The sequence below is a fragment of the Daktulosphaira vitifoliae genome, unplaced genomic scaffold (assembly GCF_025091365.1).
Source record: "Daktulosphaira vitifoliae isolate Bord-2020 unplaced genomic scaffold, ASM2509136v1 Scaffold_3, whole genome shotgun sequence".
Lineage (NCBI taxonomy): Eukaryota > Metazoa > Arthropoda > Insecta > Hemiptera > Phylloxeridae > Daktulosphaira > Daktulosphaira vitifoliae.
Genome location: NW_026099574.1, coordinates 12,017,024 through 12,033,596, shown reverse-complemented (window position 1 = coordinate 12,033,596; position 16,573 = coordinate 12,017,024). Strand labels below are relative to the sequence as shown.

The following is a 16,573-nucleotide window of genomic DNA, read 5'->3' as shown; positions in this document are numbered from 1 at the left end:
TTTAATAATAAGTTAAAACAAAAAAAAATATTTACTATAAATCTAACTAAAACTGCCATTTTTTTTTTTTTTGTGAAAAATTGTTTAAATAAAAAGAAAGATTTTTTTATATTTTTTTTTCTTTTGCTTAAATTTATTTAAAAGTACTATTTCTGAATGGCAAAGACGAAAATTATTGATAGTTAGTATTTGAAAGTTTAAACTTTTTTCCTACCTAGATATTTAAAGATTTGTGTTTTCAGAATAACAATATCACATTTTCAAAAACCACAAAATATTGATTTAAGAATTTTACGTTGCTCAAAACTAGGAAATGTTAAACTTGTGAAGTAAAATAATGTTTTCGTTTAACATTTTATTTTTTTGATCAATTTACATAGTCAGATAACAAGTAAAACTTGCATAATGTTATTACTGTAGCAATTTATTTCCAATTAGAACGTTTAATTTAAATTAAGTTGGTTAATTTAAATATAGAGATAAGATATGATACAATTTACATCTCATTAGCAATTCATAATATTACACTTAAAAATAGTAATTAATGGAAGAATGTAAGTGTCAAATATTTTGAATTCCTTTTTTAAAGACTATGGAAATCTACAGTTAAATAATTGATTAGAAATAAACTCAGTACAACGGGATTACGCCATGGTGGGTGATTAATTTCACTCGTGAAATGCTTTAATGCAATCGTGCGAAAAGTTTGAAAATAAATGCTGAGGAAATATTCCTTTTTTTTTTAATATGCATATGAAAAATCATTAAATTGTAAAAATATTGGTTAATAAATATAACATGACCTTTGAGATCTATTTAAAGGTTCAGGACTTCTGATACATATTGAAACGTTACTTATCATAAAACATTTGCTATTTTGAATCCTTTTCAGTGAGTAGGTAAAGGAACCAATTTTCAACAAAAATATGCCTAATTAATGCTATTTCATATCTATAAAATAAATCGTTTCAATTTCTTTACTGTTCAAAACGATATGGCAGTTTAAATTTTATAAAGTTGAATAAATATCGAAATTTTACGATTAAAAAAAACGTAAATTTTTGGAAGATTACCATTTACAGGGAAACGAAGAATATTTTTAAAAAATTAAGGGTAATGTCTGATATATCGTAATGTTTTGATATATCGTTGAATAAAGTAAGTCTAATAGAAACAGAGAACTTCAGGTAATTGACACAAAAATAAAACTTATAGTAAAATTATTCCTTTTTTAGCTTCGCATTGTAACTAAAATACTCTTTTAATGTGAGCTTACAAAATTCGGCATTTTAAGTTGATACCTATGATTAAGTTTTTTATAATTTATATATTTTTCTATAAACTCTAAATGCGTAGGCGAAACAACATCGTTCGTGAAATCTGTGAGAATATTGCGTCAGTTTCATACTACAGTGAATTTATACAGTCATGATATATACATCCGCTTTTTGTTATGTTACGGTCTGCAGGCGTTGTTAGTCATATTTAATGTCCCGTAATATACGCCCAGTGTTTACTATCGCCATCATCCCCTCTCCTTTCCGATACATAGTTTTTCGATAAAATTTAACAATCGAAAAAGGGCACATTATCGATTGTTTCTTTAATATTGTTTTTGGTCGTCTGTTAAACTATTTAACGTTGTTGTGGACATTTTCTTAATCGAGCTTTATATACTAGAATGGTATCCCCTCATTATAGCTCGTAGTAATAGTTCACTAAAATATTATTATAATAATCATAACTATTACATAACCGAGTTATAATCATTACTCGATTTACTTCATAAATCTATATTACAATAGATAAATTTTATCAATATTATTTACTAACAAAATTAAATTTCAGAACATATATTTAATTATTAAAATTTCTAATTTATTTATCAGTGAAGAAAGTTGGCATTTATCGCTAGCGATCGATAAAAAATATGTTGAATAAAAATTAACATTATGTTTTATAATAATGATAAAATACATAATTTTTTTTGATAAATTATTTAACACAGTTTAACCATTATATATATATATAGAGTGTTCATTAAGTAAGGAAACGGGTTTCTATTGTTTGTAACAATAGACCCGTTAATAGTAAATACTACAATGTAGTAACTACGTATATTGTTACATATAAATGTGTACAATTATATTTATAGATCATCTTCTCTTTATGTTTTGCGTCTTATCAAAATTAATTATACACATTTGTTTATAATTTTATTTTTGTTAATTTGCATTAATTGTGTACATGATTGATGACATTTTAATTTCCACATAAATATTTTTTCAAATAATACGAGAAAATTAATCTTCATGATATATATAAGGAGTCTTTTTTTTTTTAATATACACAGTGTTCAGTAAATAAGGACAGGTCAGTTGTTACAGAAAATGAGAATAGAAGTCTTTTTATTTACTTACTGAACACTCTATATAATAAAAAAACAGCAGTTTCAAACAGAACTTAAAACGTTGTAGAAAAACTATTTTTAGTTGTTAAAAACTGCTTGAACTAAGAGAACACCAATATAATAAATCATTTGTTATAAAAAAACTATATTTTTTTTTAATGTTTAAATCAAAATATGAAAAATGAACTTGCAGTGTTTAAAACTGTATTCGAATAAAACAAGTATCAAAATACGTAATTTTTTAATACATTTACTTCTACATATTACATATTATTTATCTTCAAAAATCAATAAGTTATTTGGTTTAACCTAATTCTTCTTTATTGTCATTTTATTGACCATTTCCCATGTTTAACTAAATATTTAATGAGCACGCAGGTTCAAGTTATCGATTGCTCTATATTTATTGTAAATAATTCAAAGCTTATTGTAATATTTTAAATTAAGCATTTATAAATTTTGTTAAGATATTTTAAACACTCTTTAGCTAGCACAAATTTGTATTAAAAGACTTAAAAACTTTGTTATGATCTAATTGAGATTATAATGTTAGGGGATATAGTAGGTATATTCCACTTAAAACAAAAAACTTTTCTACATTACTGTATATTCTAACAACAATTTTTTACAAACTTAGATTCTTTTAAAATTGCTCAAACAAAATTTATAAATGCCTATAAATCTGCTCTCTAGATATCATTTCGATTAAAAACGATTTTGTATTTTTTCAGTGACAAACAAAACTTCTTAAGACATATTTCAAATCTTTAACAGAAATTTCAAGGCAATTTGTAACTTTAAATATGTTAGTACCTTGTCTTAGAAACTTACCTAAACAAAACATACATAATATTTTTTCTAAATACACCTAAAATTGTTTAAATAACAACACATATATCATAATTGTAAACAATAAATAGAAAAATATATAAACCAGTTTTGGTCTAAACAATAAAATCTATTTTTACAAAAAAAATCAGTATATATTATTTGATATGTGGATCAAAAATGTGATTAGTGTTATGTTTGCAAAAATTCATAGTTAGTAATAACTATAATGTAATACTTTTTAGACAAACTAGTTAACATTTTTAATTTTGCTTCGAGTTTAAGAAGTTTATATAAAAAGTCAAAGAATATAACGTATGTATTTTTTAAGTTAAAATTACACGTTAATACTTTTAAGAAATTATGATAAATATTCTCAATTTCTAAAAATAAAAATTTTAGGGTATAGTAGTTAATTATATTTTAGATAAGTTAGAATTAGGTTTATTAATAGTAAAAGTTGAAAGTTCATTTTGTTTTAAAAATAAAATTACCTTAAAATTATTTTTTTATATGTAATAAAATGATAACACAAACTTTGATGATTTTATTTATTAAGAATATTTTTTAAATATTCTTTCATTACAAAATTATCAAACAATTTTTCTAAACTAGCATTAGAAAATAAATGAGTAGACTAAGTAATATTAAAACAAATTGAAATTTTACACCCTCAATTTATAAACAGAGCAAAGAAAGAGCTAATAATTATTCTACATATGTAGATTACAATTTAATTAATATAAATTACAACATATATTCAGTCTCAAATAAAATTTAAAATGCTGTTTTAAAATGAAATTTTAAACTGTCATACAAACATGATAAGAATTTCTATTCTAAATAGAATAAAAATGATAATATGATAAAAGTAGTGCTTGAAAAATGTGTACCAAATTTTGATGAACAGCATACATTTTATAAATTAAATCTATTTACAATACTATTATTGATAAATAACAAATTGAAAAATAAGACAATCTGAAAAGTCTATTAATAGCAATCATTTTAAGTTTACTATACAACATTTGAGCGACAAATTTAAACAACCGTTTTTTGCAGATGGAATAAATCTAATAAAAACGGCGACAAATTCAAAAATTATTTTTAATTTAATGTTTAGAGCTTTGAGAAAATGAATACTGAAACAAGGCAGTAAGAGCAATAAATTCAACTAATAGATTAAAGTTTACGAGAAAACTGGCAAGGTGGTATTTATAAGTGTTAATAACGTTTTTAACGCTCTGTCTATTTAATTATACAGTTATTAAAACGACGATGCCAGTTTGTTTATGAACTTATCTTTTATTTTAATTTATCGTTATTACCTACCTCAATTAATTAATTTCTTCATTATAAATTTTCTCAAATATCCATCAAATTAAAAATTATCAATGAATTTATTGTGAAGTTTTCAATGTATTATAATAGTGATCGAGATTTTTATCATTAGACTTTTCTCAGCTGCAATCTATTGTCCGCTTATAGGCGCGCAAATTTTTATACCTATAAAAATGAAAGTTCTGAAGTACTTGGACCAAAAATTTTTATCGGACAGTAATTATCATAATTAGATCATTTTCTATTTTATAAACTAGTTAAATATTTATTGCCATTTAAAAATATAAAGTTTGTTATAAGTCAGGTAAAACATAATTTTTCTGAGAATATCTTCCATTTAAGGGAACAAAATCATAATCTTCGAGATCGATCACCATCTTATGACGTATCGTTGAAAAAGTTGGACTAATAAGGACTAAAAAAGTGGGGACAGACTCAAAAATTAAATAAACACATCATAGTTAAACTAATACCTTCTCAGCTTCGCATGAAAGCTTTAAGTATAATTCTGACTGAAAGTAAGAACAATCTACCGCAGTGGCATAGGCGGGGAGGCAAGGGAGCATACCCTCCTCCTATTAATAGTAATATTAATTTCTAAAATGAAGTAATGAACAAAAATAAATGTCCAATGGAATAAATTATTTAAAATTCAAGAATGAAAATCATAATAATCTTTTTTTTAATATCATACGATTTATTTTCTTCTTTGAGTACTAGGCAGATAAACATAGGTGTAATTAGAAATTTGAGTTTACGAGGGCTAATTTAATGTCGCACCAAGTTCCAGATGTACAATGTTGAGTAAAAAAGAGGACATCATAAGCATTTTTTTTATATATAAAGACAAATTCAAAAAGTAATTTTTTTATTGAATATTTATTTATGTTGGGGTACTTTTTTTTACTTAATAAGACATGTTTGACAAATTGTATGGTTTTTAACATTTTTTTAAGCATATCTTTAATTTTTTTTTTTATAACATTTCATTTAGATATTTATAAATGAATATATGTGTATAAATTCTGCATATTTAGTTTTTTTTAGAACTTTAAGTTATCCAACCTTACTTAGTTGCTTTTATTACCGTAATAATTATTGTGATATTATTATAATTCAATCAGGTTGGATTGGGTTAAATGCATAACTTAAGTCATGCAAATAACATTATATGTAAAACCCATGTATTTTATTATCATACTTTTTTAATCAAGTTTATCATGTAACAAATTATTTGAAATAAATATTAGCTAGATACTGTATATTTATTTTTTATAAGAAGTTACTAAAGGTATCTCAAATATATTTTAAATGTAATATAAAAAAACTGAATCGCTACTATGCTGTATTCTAATTATAGTATGTCTTATTATAAGCGCCATTGGAACAAAATGTTTGGGGAATCTAATCTAATTTCTCTTCTCTCTAACTATATTTCATTATGTAGTTACATATACATTTTATTTGGAGTGAGGGCTGAGACAGAATTAAGGAGGCTGAGACCTCCAAATTGTGCAAATGGTTTTTCTATTATTGTAGTGTTCAGTAAGTAAGGAAACGGTTTTTTTTTTGTTCTCATTATTTATAACAATTGATATATTTCTTTACTTATTAAATACTCTGTATATTATTAAAATTTACTTATTAAATTCTGTGAGAAGTCTGATATATTTTTTTAACTTTCACTTAAATTACTCGTATTAATAAAATTTAGATTTATAAACAAGATCTTATTCCATTTTGCGAGGTCCTAGGCAAAACATATATTGCCTACTTCAAATATGAATGCACTGCATGCTAATAACAATGAGTCTGCTTTCTTAAAAGTTAATGATTTCAAATTGAAACCAATGATAAAGATTTTTGAACCAGTGACGTATTTAAGCTAAGGGCATCAAAGGATTATTGGACATCAAATACAAAAGCCTTTTTTTTTAATTTGACTCTTTATAAATCAGAAAAAATGAAAATGAATAATAAAAATGTAATAACCATACGCGGAACTCGATAAAAGGGCAGGGGGGATTAGGGCTGGGTAAGAGGGGCTAGGAGACGTTGCCTTCAGTGTACAATTAAGCCTTTCCTAGACATATAGTAAAATTATATGTATTGTTATAAAACAATTATACTTCGAAAGGGGAAAAATTAAATTGAGTATTACAAAAAAAATTGACCATTCTACGTTTATGGCTTTGAACATTTTGTTAGGAAAATTAAATATAATCTATAAAAATATGTTTAGGGGAAGGTAAGCTATCTCAAAAATCAAATTAGTTGCTAAATAATTTTTTTTTTAATTTGCCTATAATAAAAAGAATATTAGAACTATTTAAAATAATTAATAATTTATTCTAACTAAAAGTACTTAAAAATTTGAATAAATATAATGTTAATTTAAAATAATAATAATTGTTACATTATATATAAAAAGAAAAATCATGCATCATAAGATAATCATATTATCTCGTTTTGATACATTATTTCGTACCGTAATTACTGTACATGTTTTTCTCTAGAAAGACAAATACAAATTTATGTCATCATCGCTGTTAATACAGTTATAGTAACAATCGATAGTTTAGGAGCATAAAATATCGATACCGTCTTGTGCAAACGGTCATGCCCAAATTATGTGCCATGTCGACAACACCGCTACCCGCCCGTATCGAGCACTCAGTATACACCGACAAGGCAGAGTATGTAATTGTACGTTAATCTTACAATAAAAGTTTTTCTTCAATTTTTTCTTTACTGTGTTGCACGTTCATTACAAACATATATAATATTTATTTCAATAAATAATTTTTAAATAAAATTGAGAATTACTTTGTACAAAATTTATAAATTTTTTTTTATTAATTCTACTAAAATCGAGCCTAAAAAACATCAATGGTAAACATGGCGCCTAACATAATCCGGCCTAATCAAATGCTGATATTCAGCCCTATGTGCTACGTGGAACATCGGCGTGAAGGAAGTTGTGGCAATAACAGTGATTGCAGTAGCGACATGGAAACACCCCCTAAACCAGTTAAACGGACTTATGTTAAAAACATATCTCCAGAAGAAAAAATATTACGCAAGTAAGTAGAGTTATAAAAATGTTTGTATATTTACTCATTCGCATAACTAAATTTATATAAATTATCTAGTGGTACAGTGGGTATGTTTTTATCGTAATCTAAGGTTTATACGTATTATGTATTATTCAGAAATGTTCTATACGTAATTAATTCTAAAATATTACCTGTGAAACTATCAACATTGTAAATCTTTGGACTGTAAAGTTGATATGTGGTTGGGAAGACCTTGAAAAGTGCTGTGGAAAATGTTTCCACATAGTGTTGGTTTGCTTTTTATTATTTAAAGTAAGCTGGTTCGACAAAATTATTCTGCGTTACAACATTTTATGGATTTTTCATGACATGATTTTCATTTTTATGAATCAAAAAAGGTCACCGAAAGTACATTTTTCTAACCATAAGTTTAAAGCACCCACAGAGTCTCATTTATGAGAAAGTACTTGAGTACTCAACATAAAAAAATTCACTATACTTTACGAATACGGGGTATATCAAGCAATAAAATTCGACATATTTTAGCTATTAATAGGGTAATCGATATGATTTATAATATTATTGTAAAAGAAAATTCGATTGAAAAATGGTTTAATCTTTTAGAAAAATTATTTACCGTGAAATTTTATTTGTTCCTGAAAACAATTTTTGGTTACCAAGTTTTTAAAAAATTCTTTACCAAAGGTTGATGCATCTAACATATGTTTTTACAGATTTAATAAGTATATAATATATACTTATACTTTAAATTCCAATACGTTTATTTATTTTATATTATTGAAGTTTTCAAATTCTTTTACGTATTAAAAATATTTAATGAATTTAATAATGTAACCGTTACTTGAATATGACTTTATAAATTAGAAACAATGTAAATTTAACTCTGTAGTATGTCTAGTAGGGGTGTTGAAAAAGCAGAGAGTTTGGGGATTGAAATTGTAAAATTTCCCGTTATTAAAAATTACGAAAATTGTTTATTTATTATTAAAAAATTATATTAAAAAAAATGGGGTGGTAGTTTTTTATTTTAAATTCACCATTTAATTATGTATATCTATGTCCTTCATGTTAACTATATTATTTAGAGAGGGGTTTATATTAGAAAAAAAATTGTACCACTTCTACATTTTATTGAATCATATAATTAATTAAATTATGTGGGAAAGGATGAGCTTGGAAACTACCCTCATTAATATGACTTAGCTTTAATTTAATTTTTAAAGATTTGTTTTAGCTTTTATTTTATTAGGTACCTCATAATTTCAGCTGTAAATTCTATACATAAATATATATAATTTTATTTTCAAGCTAAATCCTACCTCCTAAATATAACCTTTAAACTTATATTTGTTGTAATTGTTTAAAATTTAGATATTCAAATTAAGAAAAAAAAACTTTTAATTATTATTTTTTTATTTTAGACTTATAGTAAATTTTACTTTCATTTATGTTGTTTAACAATTTTTTTTCAATAAGAAATAATTTTTAATAAATAGTATCCAATTTGTTTCTTTTTTAATGTCATAACAATAAATTACAGTTATGTTGATATTTTAAAATTTTAATTACATTTACACACGCAAAAATAGTGTTTTGTGATTGTATCTGATTATAATTCACATTATTTTATGCGATGATGCTTAATTTATAATTATTTTTCTATATTTGATTTTAAAAGCTGAATAATAACAATTATGGATTATAAATTAAACTGGCTACACAAATAATTTATTTTAAATTACATTACAGCTAATTGAAATTAACAATAGGTAAGACGTTCTCAGTATTGCTACTAATTATTAAGTGTGACGATAATACACACATGAACAAAAAGCCTTCTTCTAACCATGTACTAATTGGTGATTTCATAGAAAGTCAACAACTAATTGACAAATGCTAATTATGTTTGTATAAGATCTAAGAGCGTTCAAATTAGGATTCTAAACTACGTAATTTTATTTTAGGAAATTCAATTCATCTGCTTATGTCTAAAGGCATGATAATTAAAATACATCGTGTATTGTTCATTGTTGACAATTTACTTATATCAACAGTGCAACGTAATATAATAGATAAGATTAATAGCTCGAAATACAGGTTTTAAATAGGAGTGTTGTAAAATAAATCTTTAAATACAAATTTAACTAATTTGAATTACTGAGTATGGATTAAACGATGTATATTTAATTTTACACAACTTGCTAAAACAACATTATATAAATAAATTTGTCATTTGCCAAGTACGCGCTGTTTAAACTTTAAAAATCTAAACTATCTTATAATCGTCATTAATTTTATTAAAAATTTTAAAATGTAAAAAGATCACATTATTCTGTAATGTATTGATTTTTTATAAATATTAAATGGTTAGTGAGGAAATCGTTATTTGTTCATTGCTTTTTAAAAATATCCATATGAAACGATAAAAAAACATCATATGGTAAATATTAAATGAGTTCTACTTAGTTATAAAATTAACTATGTGCAGAACTGCAAAAGCCTACAAGATAACAATGTATTAAAAACATTTATAGAGTTATTACTCATTATTAAAAATACACGTATTTGGTGTTTTTATAATTATTCCCGTCGAAAAACGAGCTAATATAAACAATTCTGGTTAAACTTTTATTAGTCCAGGTGCAATTTTTATTTGCACTTGAGCAATTTCTTTAAATTACAAACAACACTGATTTTTAAAACGATTTGATTTAATTTATATTTGTCATTTTCTTTTTTCATGAATTTTACTTCTAATTTTTAATAATATGATTTATATTTGAATGACATATTTTTTAACGCATTAAATCGCCATTAGAAAACTAATGACGTTTACTTTTCATTTTTGTCAGTAATTTTTTTTGCAAAAGAAAATGTATGAATTATTAAAATTTGATACTGAATATAATTCCACTCGCGATTTCACAACGTTTAGTTATTTTTAGTTGAATTTGTTGTAACTTTGTAAACTTGATTTACAAAATTGCGAATTTTCCTAAAAAACTATTGAAACTCAATATATTTATACTATATTTTATTATAACCCGGGCTCATAAGTTCATACACTAAAAAATTAAAAGAAAAAAAATCTGCAAATATACACTAAAATGAAGACTTTTTATTATTATGCGGGTTCAGATAAGGAGACATACTTCTATTATGTTCAATAATTAGAATAATTATATTTTATAATTTAAATTTTAGGTAACTTTAAATTTATTGTTTTTAAATGGAGATGTGAAATCAAAATTAACTATTTTAATAATGATAAAACCTTTTGGGGTGGTTAGGAATGGTGTGACCTTTGGTAGGACTGGCAATATTTGGAATCTGCATACCGGTAATCGATAAAATAAACCACCGGGATTTTTGATACATAGACTAAATTGATTATCTTTTTTAATTAACTGAATAGTGATTATCTCACTTAACTACCTAAAATCGGTTGTTTGCGCGAAGTATATTTTGTCTAATAAGGTTCAATTTTTTATTACTTTTAAAAATTTCAACTATAAATATACCAGTCAAAAGTAAGTTATGTTGACAGATAATCGAATTACCGAGTTTCATCATAGTGTATATATTAATCTTTAAAAATATATTTCAAATGCACTAAAAGGATAGTCGTGTATTGAATGGAGTATAAACGCTTGTGCAAAGAAGCCAAGTGTGCAGTAAGTAAGGCGAAGTTTAAGAGGTATGATAGGTTAGGAACAAAGGAGGCGAGAAAGAAATCTATAGACTTGCAAAAGTAAGAGAAAAGGTCTAAAAATTATCATTACATAAGGGTGTATAAAAAATGTTGATAATAACGTACTCTCAAGTGATGATGATGTGAAAAAAAGGTGGAAAGAGTATTTTGAAAAATTACTGAATGAGGAGTACCCAAAAGAGACATTAGAGGTTATCTCGTGAAATGAGGGACTGGTAGATTTAATTCATGAGAAAGAGATATGGGAGGCTGTGGCATCAATGAAAAAGAATAAAGCAGTAGAACTGAACATACTTTTACTGAAGTATCAGTAAAAGTATGGAAATATTAGGCGGTGTTGGTATAAGGTGTTTGAAGGAACTTTTAAATAAATCTTATTAGAAGGGAAAATTCCAAAAGAATAGAGGAATAGTACACCCAAAGAAAGACCTCAATCAATTTCGATAAAGAAATTTTATCAAGGGTTTATGATAATGTTTTATTAATACGAACAAAATAATTATTCTTATGAATAATTATTGTTCAAGACAAGAAAAAAAATCATCATATTGATAAATATATCATAGATTCAATAGTAATGATATATTTATCAAATTGAACAATGAATTTATTATATAGATCGAGGTTTTTCTCTGGGTGTAATGTGGTGCCGATATTTAAAAATAAACGTGACAGGAGTGTAGAAATTATAGAGGCATAATGCTTATGAGTTATATTATGAAAATTTGGGAAAAGATAATAGATGATAAGAGAATAAGAAATGAGATATCGGTATCTAAAAACCATTTTGGATCTATGCCTTATAAGTCAACAATGGAGCCAGTATTTTGTGTGAGGCAACTAATAGAAAAGTTTAAGGAAAAGAAGAAAAAGCTGTGTATGGTATTTATAGATTTGGAGAAAGCGTGTGATAGAATACCGAGAGAGGTTTTAAAGTGGTCATTAATTATAAAAGGAGTCCCTAAAAAGTTCCTTAATATAATAGAAGATATGTATGATGCCACTTGTACCAGGGTAAAAAGCGTAGGAGTAACAGAAGGGTAACACGAGGTAGGTGAAATAAGGAGACCAGTAACAATAGGTAAGGACGTGATTGGAGAGATGAATCGGAAGCTGTAAGAACAGTTATATAAATGAATGTTGAAGGAAGAAGAGGTAGAGGAAGACCAAAAAAGAAATGGAGGGAAGTTATTGAATGCGATATGACGACAGCGGATGTGAGCGTTGAAGATGTGAGAGATCGTGTCAAGTGAAAGTTTAGAATAAGGGTGGCTAACCCCAAGTAGTTGGGATTAAGGCGAGGAGGAAACACTTTTAGGAAGAAGAAACACTAAAAGAATAGTCGTGTATTATATTATTAATTATAAAACAATGTGAATTTATAAAACTATCTTGTTATTAACCGTTATCATAAAATTATTAGTGAATAAGAGATGGTATTTAAAAGAACGTCATACGAGCAAATAAATTGTTAAAATCAGTCTACTTTTATTTTCTAATAATTTTTTTGTTGAACATAAGAATGTTCAACATAAGATTTAAAAGTGAGTTACTATACTCATCGTTGGGGCTATCGATATGAAATTTTTGTATAAAAACTGTTGTTTTGTGCTGGATAATATTTATCAAGTAATTACATCACAGTCTTCGATTTTTTTACCTAATTATAAAGAAGAAATTTATGTGTGATCTAGCGTTTTTATAATTTTGATAATGCAACTCTAAAGTTTTTTATTGAGCATTAAAAAAACCAAAATTTAGTAATGATTATAAAATATTTACATGATGTAAAAGGAAAGATGATAACTTTAGACCACCAACAGTTTTTACATCAATAATTTGAAAAAAAATGTTTGAACTCTGGATTAAAACATATCAAAAAAAGTTGTTCTGCGCAAAACATGTTCATAACCGTTTTGTTATGTGTATGGCTTCCTCATTTTGACTGAGTTTGTAAACGAGATTTCTGTGGAAGATTCTTCCTACAGAAGCGTTCCTAGTAACTTTGCTGTAATACATAGATAATAAATAGATACAAGGTATCTCAGACTTAACTAATAACTCTTATAACTTTTAAAACAAATAATATTTCGTTGTAATTTTTTTTTTTAATAATGTATGCATATTTAGACGTTAAAATTACATTATTTATTTGTTTTAATAAAAAAATTGTTCGTATTTTTTATTTTTGCCACGATTTGTTGTCAATTGGTGGATGGGGTTCTAGTTCTAATTAATTTTTCGTAAATATGTTACTATCCGTCCTTCATAAAATTTTAAATAAAAAACAATTTGTTTATCTATTAAGAAAAATATGATATTAGATTACGTATCAAGATTGCCCCTATACATTTTGAAACTGTTGTTTAACTAGGGTTTGGTATGGAGGTTATGAAACCTAATCTTCCATAGACAGTACAAATTAACTGTAAATTTTGAGGAGAGATAAAACAATTTTTATTTTAGAAATTCCATATTAGGTTTATTATCTAGACTTATAAAATAAAGTATAAAACTGCAGCCCCATAGATAAAATTTCCAAGTTACGCTATAATTCTAGTTATTACATACGATGTTAAAACAGTCTAAATGATTTTTTAATTAATATATTTAACTGTATTGAAATGTTTTTTGTATAAATATAAATAATGTGTACTTTGCTAACAAAATCCCCTTTTCGCAAATCTGCGTCTACGGGTTTTTCCTTGTAGGGAATAAAGGCAATTATCTCCATCCAATATAAATAAAAATTTACATATGTAGTTTGGATATGCTTTAAAATTAAATTATTTTCGAAATTGTATAGTGAAATAATAGTTTTTGATGATATTTTATTAACAATTAAATTTTTCTTTTAGAAAGTTACGCAATAGAGAAGCAGCACAATTATCCAGAGATAAAAAAAAAGCTCAGTTTAATATACTATCTGGTATGGTCCATGGGTTGAGAAAAGAGGCAAGTAAATTAATATATTTAATTTTTTTATATATGATTTTGTGTATAATTAATAAAATGATTTTATCATAGAACTTACAACTTAAAAATGAAGTGGAAGCTTTGCGTCATAATCAAGAGCAATTGATGACAGAAAATGAAAGACTGCGTGAACAGCTCGCTGAATCAACAAAGTTAGAGGTGATAGCTACAGAACCATGTATACCAGCAGCAAACAACAGGATATTGATTGAAGGACCTGCAGTGTCCAATAGACACCCTCTGCAGAAGGGAAAACGGAATCAAATATCCTGTATGATGCTCTGTTATCAGATTCTATACCTATCGATGACCATTCCTTCCTTGATGACCTTCAGCTACCAGATGATGACAGTATGGATTGGCTTGACAATAAAGTTTCAGAAAGATTGGAAAAAATTGCAGATGAATTACTTGGTGAAGTAAGTATTTAACTGTTGTGTAACATTTTGCAACACATCTAATTATTACTTTCAATTTAAATGTTAAATATTTTGTAGAGTTTTCTCAATGACACTTGTCTTGATGAAATGGTGGGGAGCACACCAGAAATCATGGAACCCAGCCAAGATATTGGCTTACCTGACATAAAGTTTGATACAACATTGTTGCCAGATACAAACACAGACAACATTTTGATTCCTAACTTAGATTTACAAACACAAAACTCTGAAATTTCTATAAAAGTTGAAAATAGTTATGAAGATGAAAAACACACATTAGAACGTTTCATAATTGTAGAAGAAGCAATTGAAGAAGTTACAACTTCGTATGATGAACATATTGTTGAAATTTGTCAAGAAAATGATAATGTAGAAATGGAAATGTATGAAGATTGTGGATATGAATCACTCAGTTCTCCAGAATATGAATATAAATATAGTACACAATATACTCCAAATAATATGCTGTCAGAGCTGTTTGTTTAAGTTATTTAAATTATATCTTAGATATTATCTTATATCACATTATAGATGATTTGTTTTATTTATAATGAATTATATTCCTAAATCAAAAAATAAATAATGTATTAAGTTTTTATATACTTATAACTTTCATACATTTTATTTATTAGATAATTATTTGTACAAGTTGTGAAATACTCCACCTTAATTATTACTACTATTATTTTAATATTATTATTGTTGTTATTTTAAGTATATGTAAATTATTGTAAAATTATTTTATTTTGATTATATGTTTTGTGTACTGTATTTATGTCATAAATTAAATGTTCTGTCTGTGTCTGTTACTGATACTTAAATAATTTTTGTGTTATCATTTCTAAAAAAACTGTATATTAATATGGTGATGCTATAAAAGATCAATAATAAACAATAAGTTCAAACAATTTTCATACTTCCAATACTTATCAATATTCAAAATTTGAATTAAGTTATATAACAGATTATTGGGCATCATTGAAAAAACTAAGTTCAAAATTATTCTTAAATAGTAAATAACTAAATGTTTAATAATTTAAAAAAAATATAATCTAAGTTAAGTTTATACAAAACTTAATTTAACTTAAATCAATATAAAACTATAAGTAAAACTAAAAACATTTTAAATAATTTATGAGACACTTATTAAATATATAATAAATGAAGTTAAATAAAGTATAAATTTGGTAGTAAGAATGTCTATGAAACTCAATTATAAGAAATGTAACTATCCAATTTTTTATTTAAAAAAACTAATGAAATTTATTGAAATATTAGATGTTACAAGAGATATTGAGTTAAAATTCTAATTTTGCTGTAGATAAAACTGATGCATACAATTTTGTATCCTATTAGTAATATTTATTTATTAATATTAGTAATATTATAGTAATTACTATACATACTTTCATAACAGTATTTCTCAAGAATAATATTTGATGAATGATAAAGTATTTACAATATGTTTTTATATTATTGTACTTTGACATTTTCTACAGAAAGACTAAAGCATTGGCAAAAAAAATTCAGTAAACCTCATAACAAATTCAGCTACATTTTTCTTTTATGATTTTTTTAAGTCACTATTTGCAATCATTTCTTTAGATGAAATCATAGGAACTATAAATTTATTTCATTGTACTTGTACAAATATTAAATTTATAAAGAATATCTATTTATTCATTGATACAATATAAGGAATGTATTTCAATGTTATCATAATATTCTAATAATTAGTTAAAACTTGGTTTTAAGAAATTACAAAGATAAAGTATTTTTTCCAAGTATA

At 25.1% G+C, this 16,573-nt stretch overlaps 1 protein-coding gene across 1 annotated transcript; it reads left to right on the top strand.

The window, feature by feature from the left end:
• Positions 1-7,241: 7,241 nt before the first annotated feature.
• LOC126902460 (X-box-binding protein 1) lies at positions 7,242-15,189 on the top strand. The gene is made up of 4 exons (XM_050679758.1): positions 7,242-7,662; positions 14,227-14,323; positions 14,396-14,763; positions 14,842-15,189. Exons 1-4 carry the CDS (start codon positions 7,469-7,471, stop codon positions 14,930-14,932), a joined length of 750 nt encoding a protein of 249 aa, XP_050535715.1. The 5' UTR covers positions 7,242-7,468; the 3' UTR covers positions 14,933-15,189.
• Positions 15,190-16,573: the final 1,384 nt, after the last annotated feature.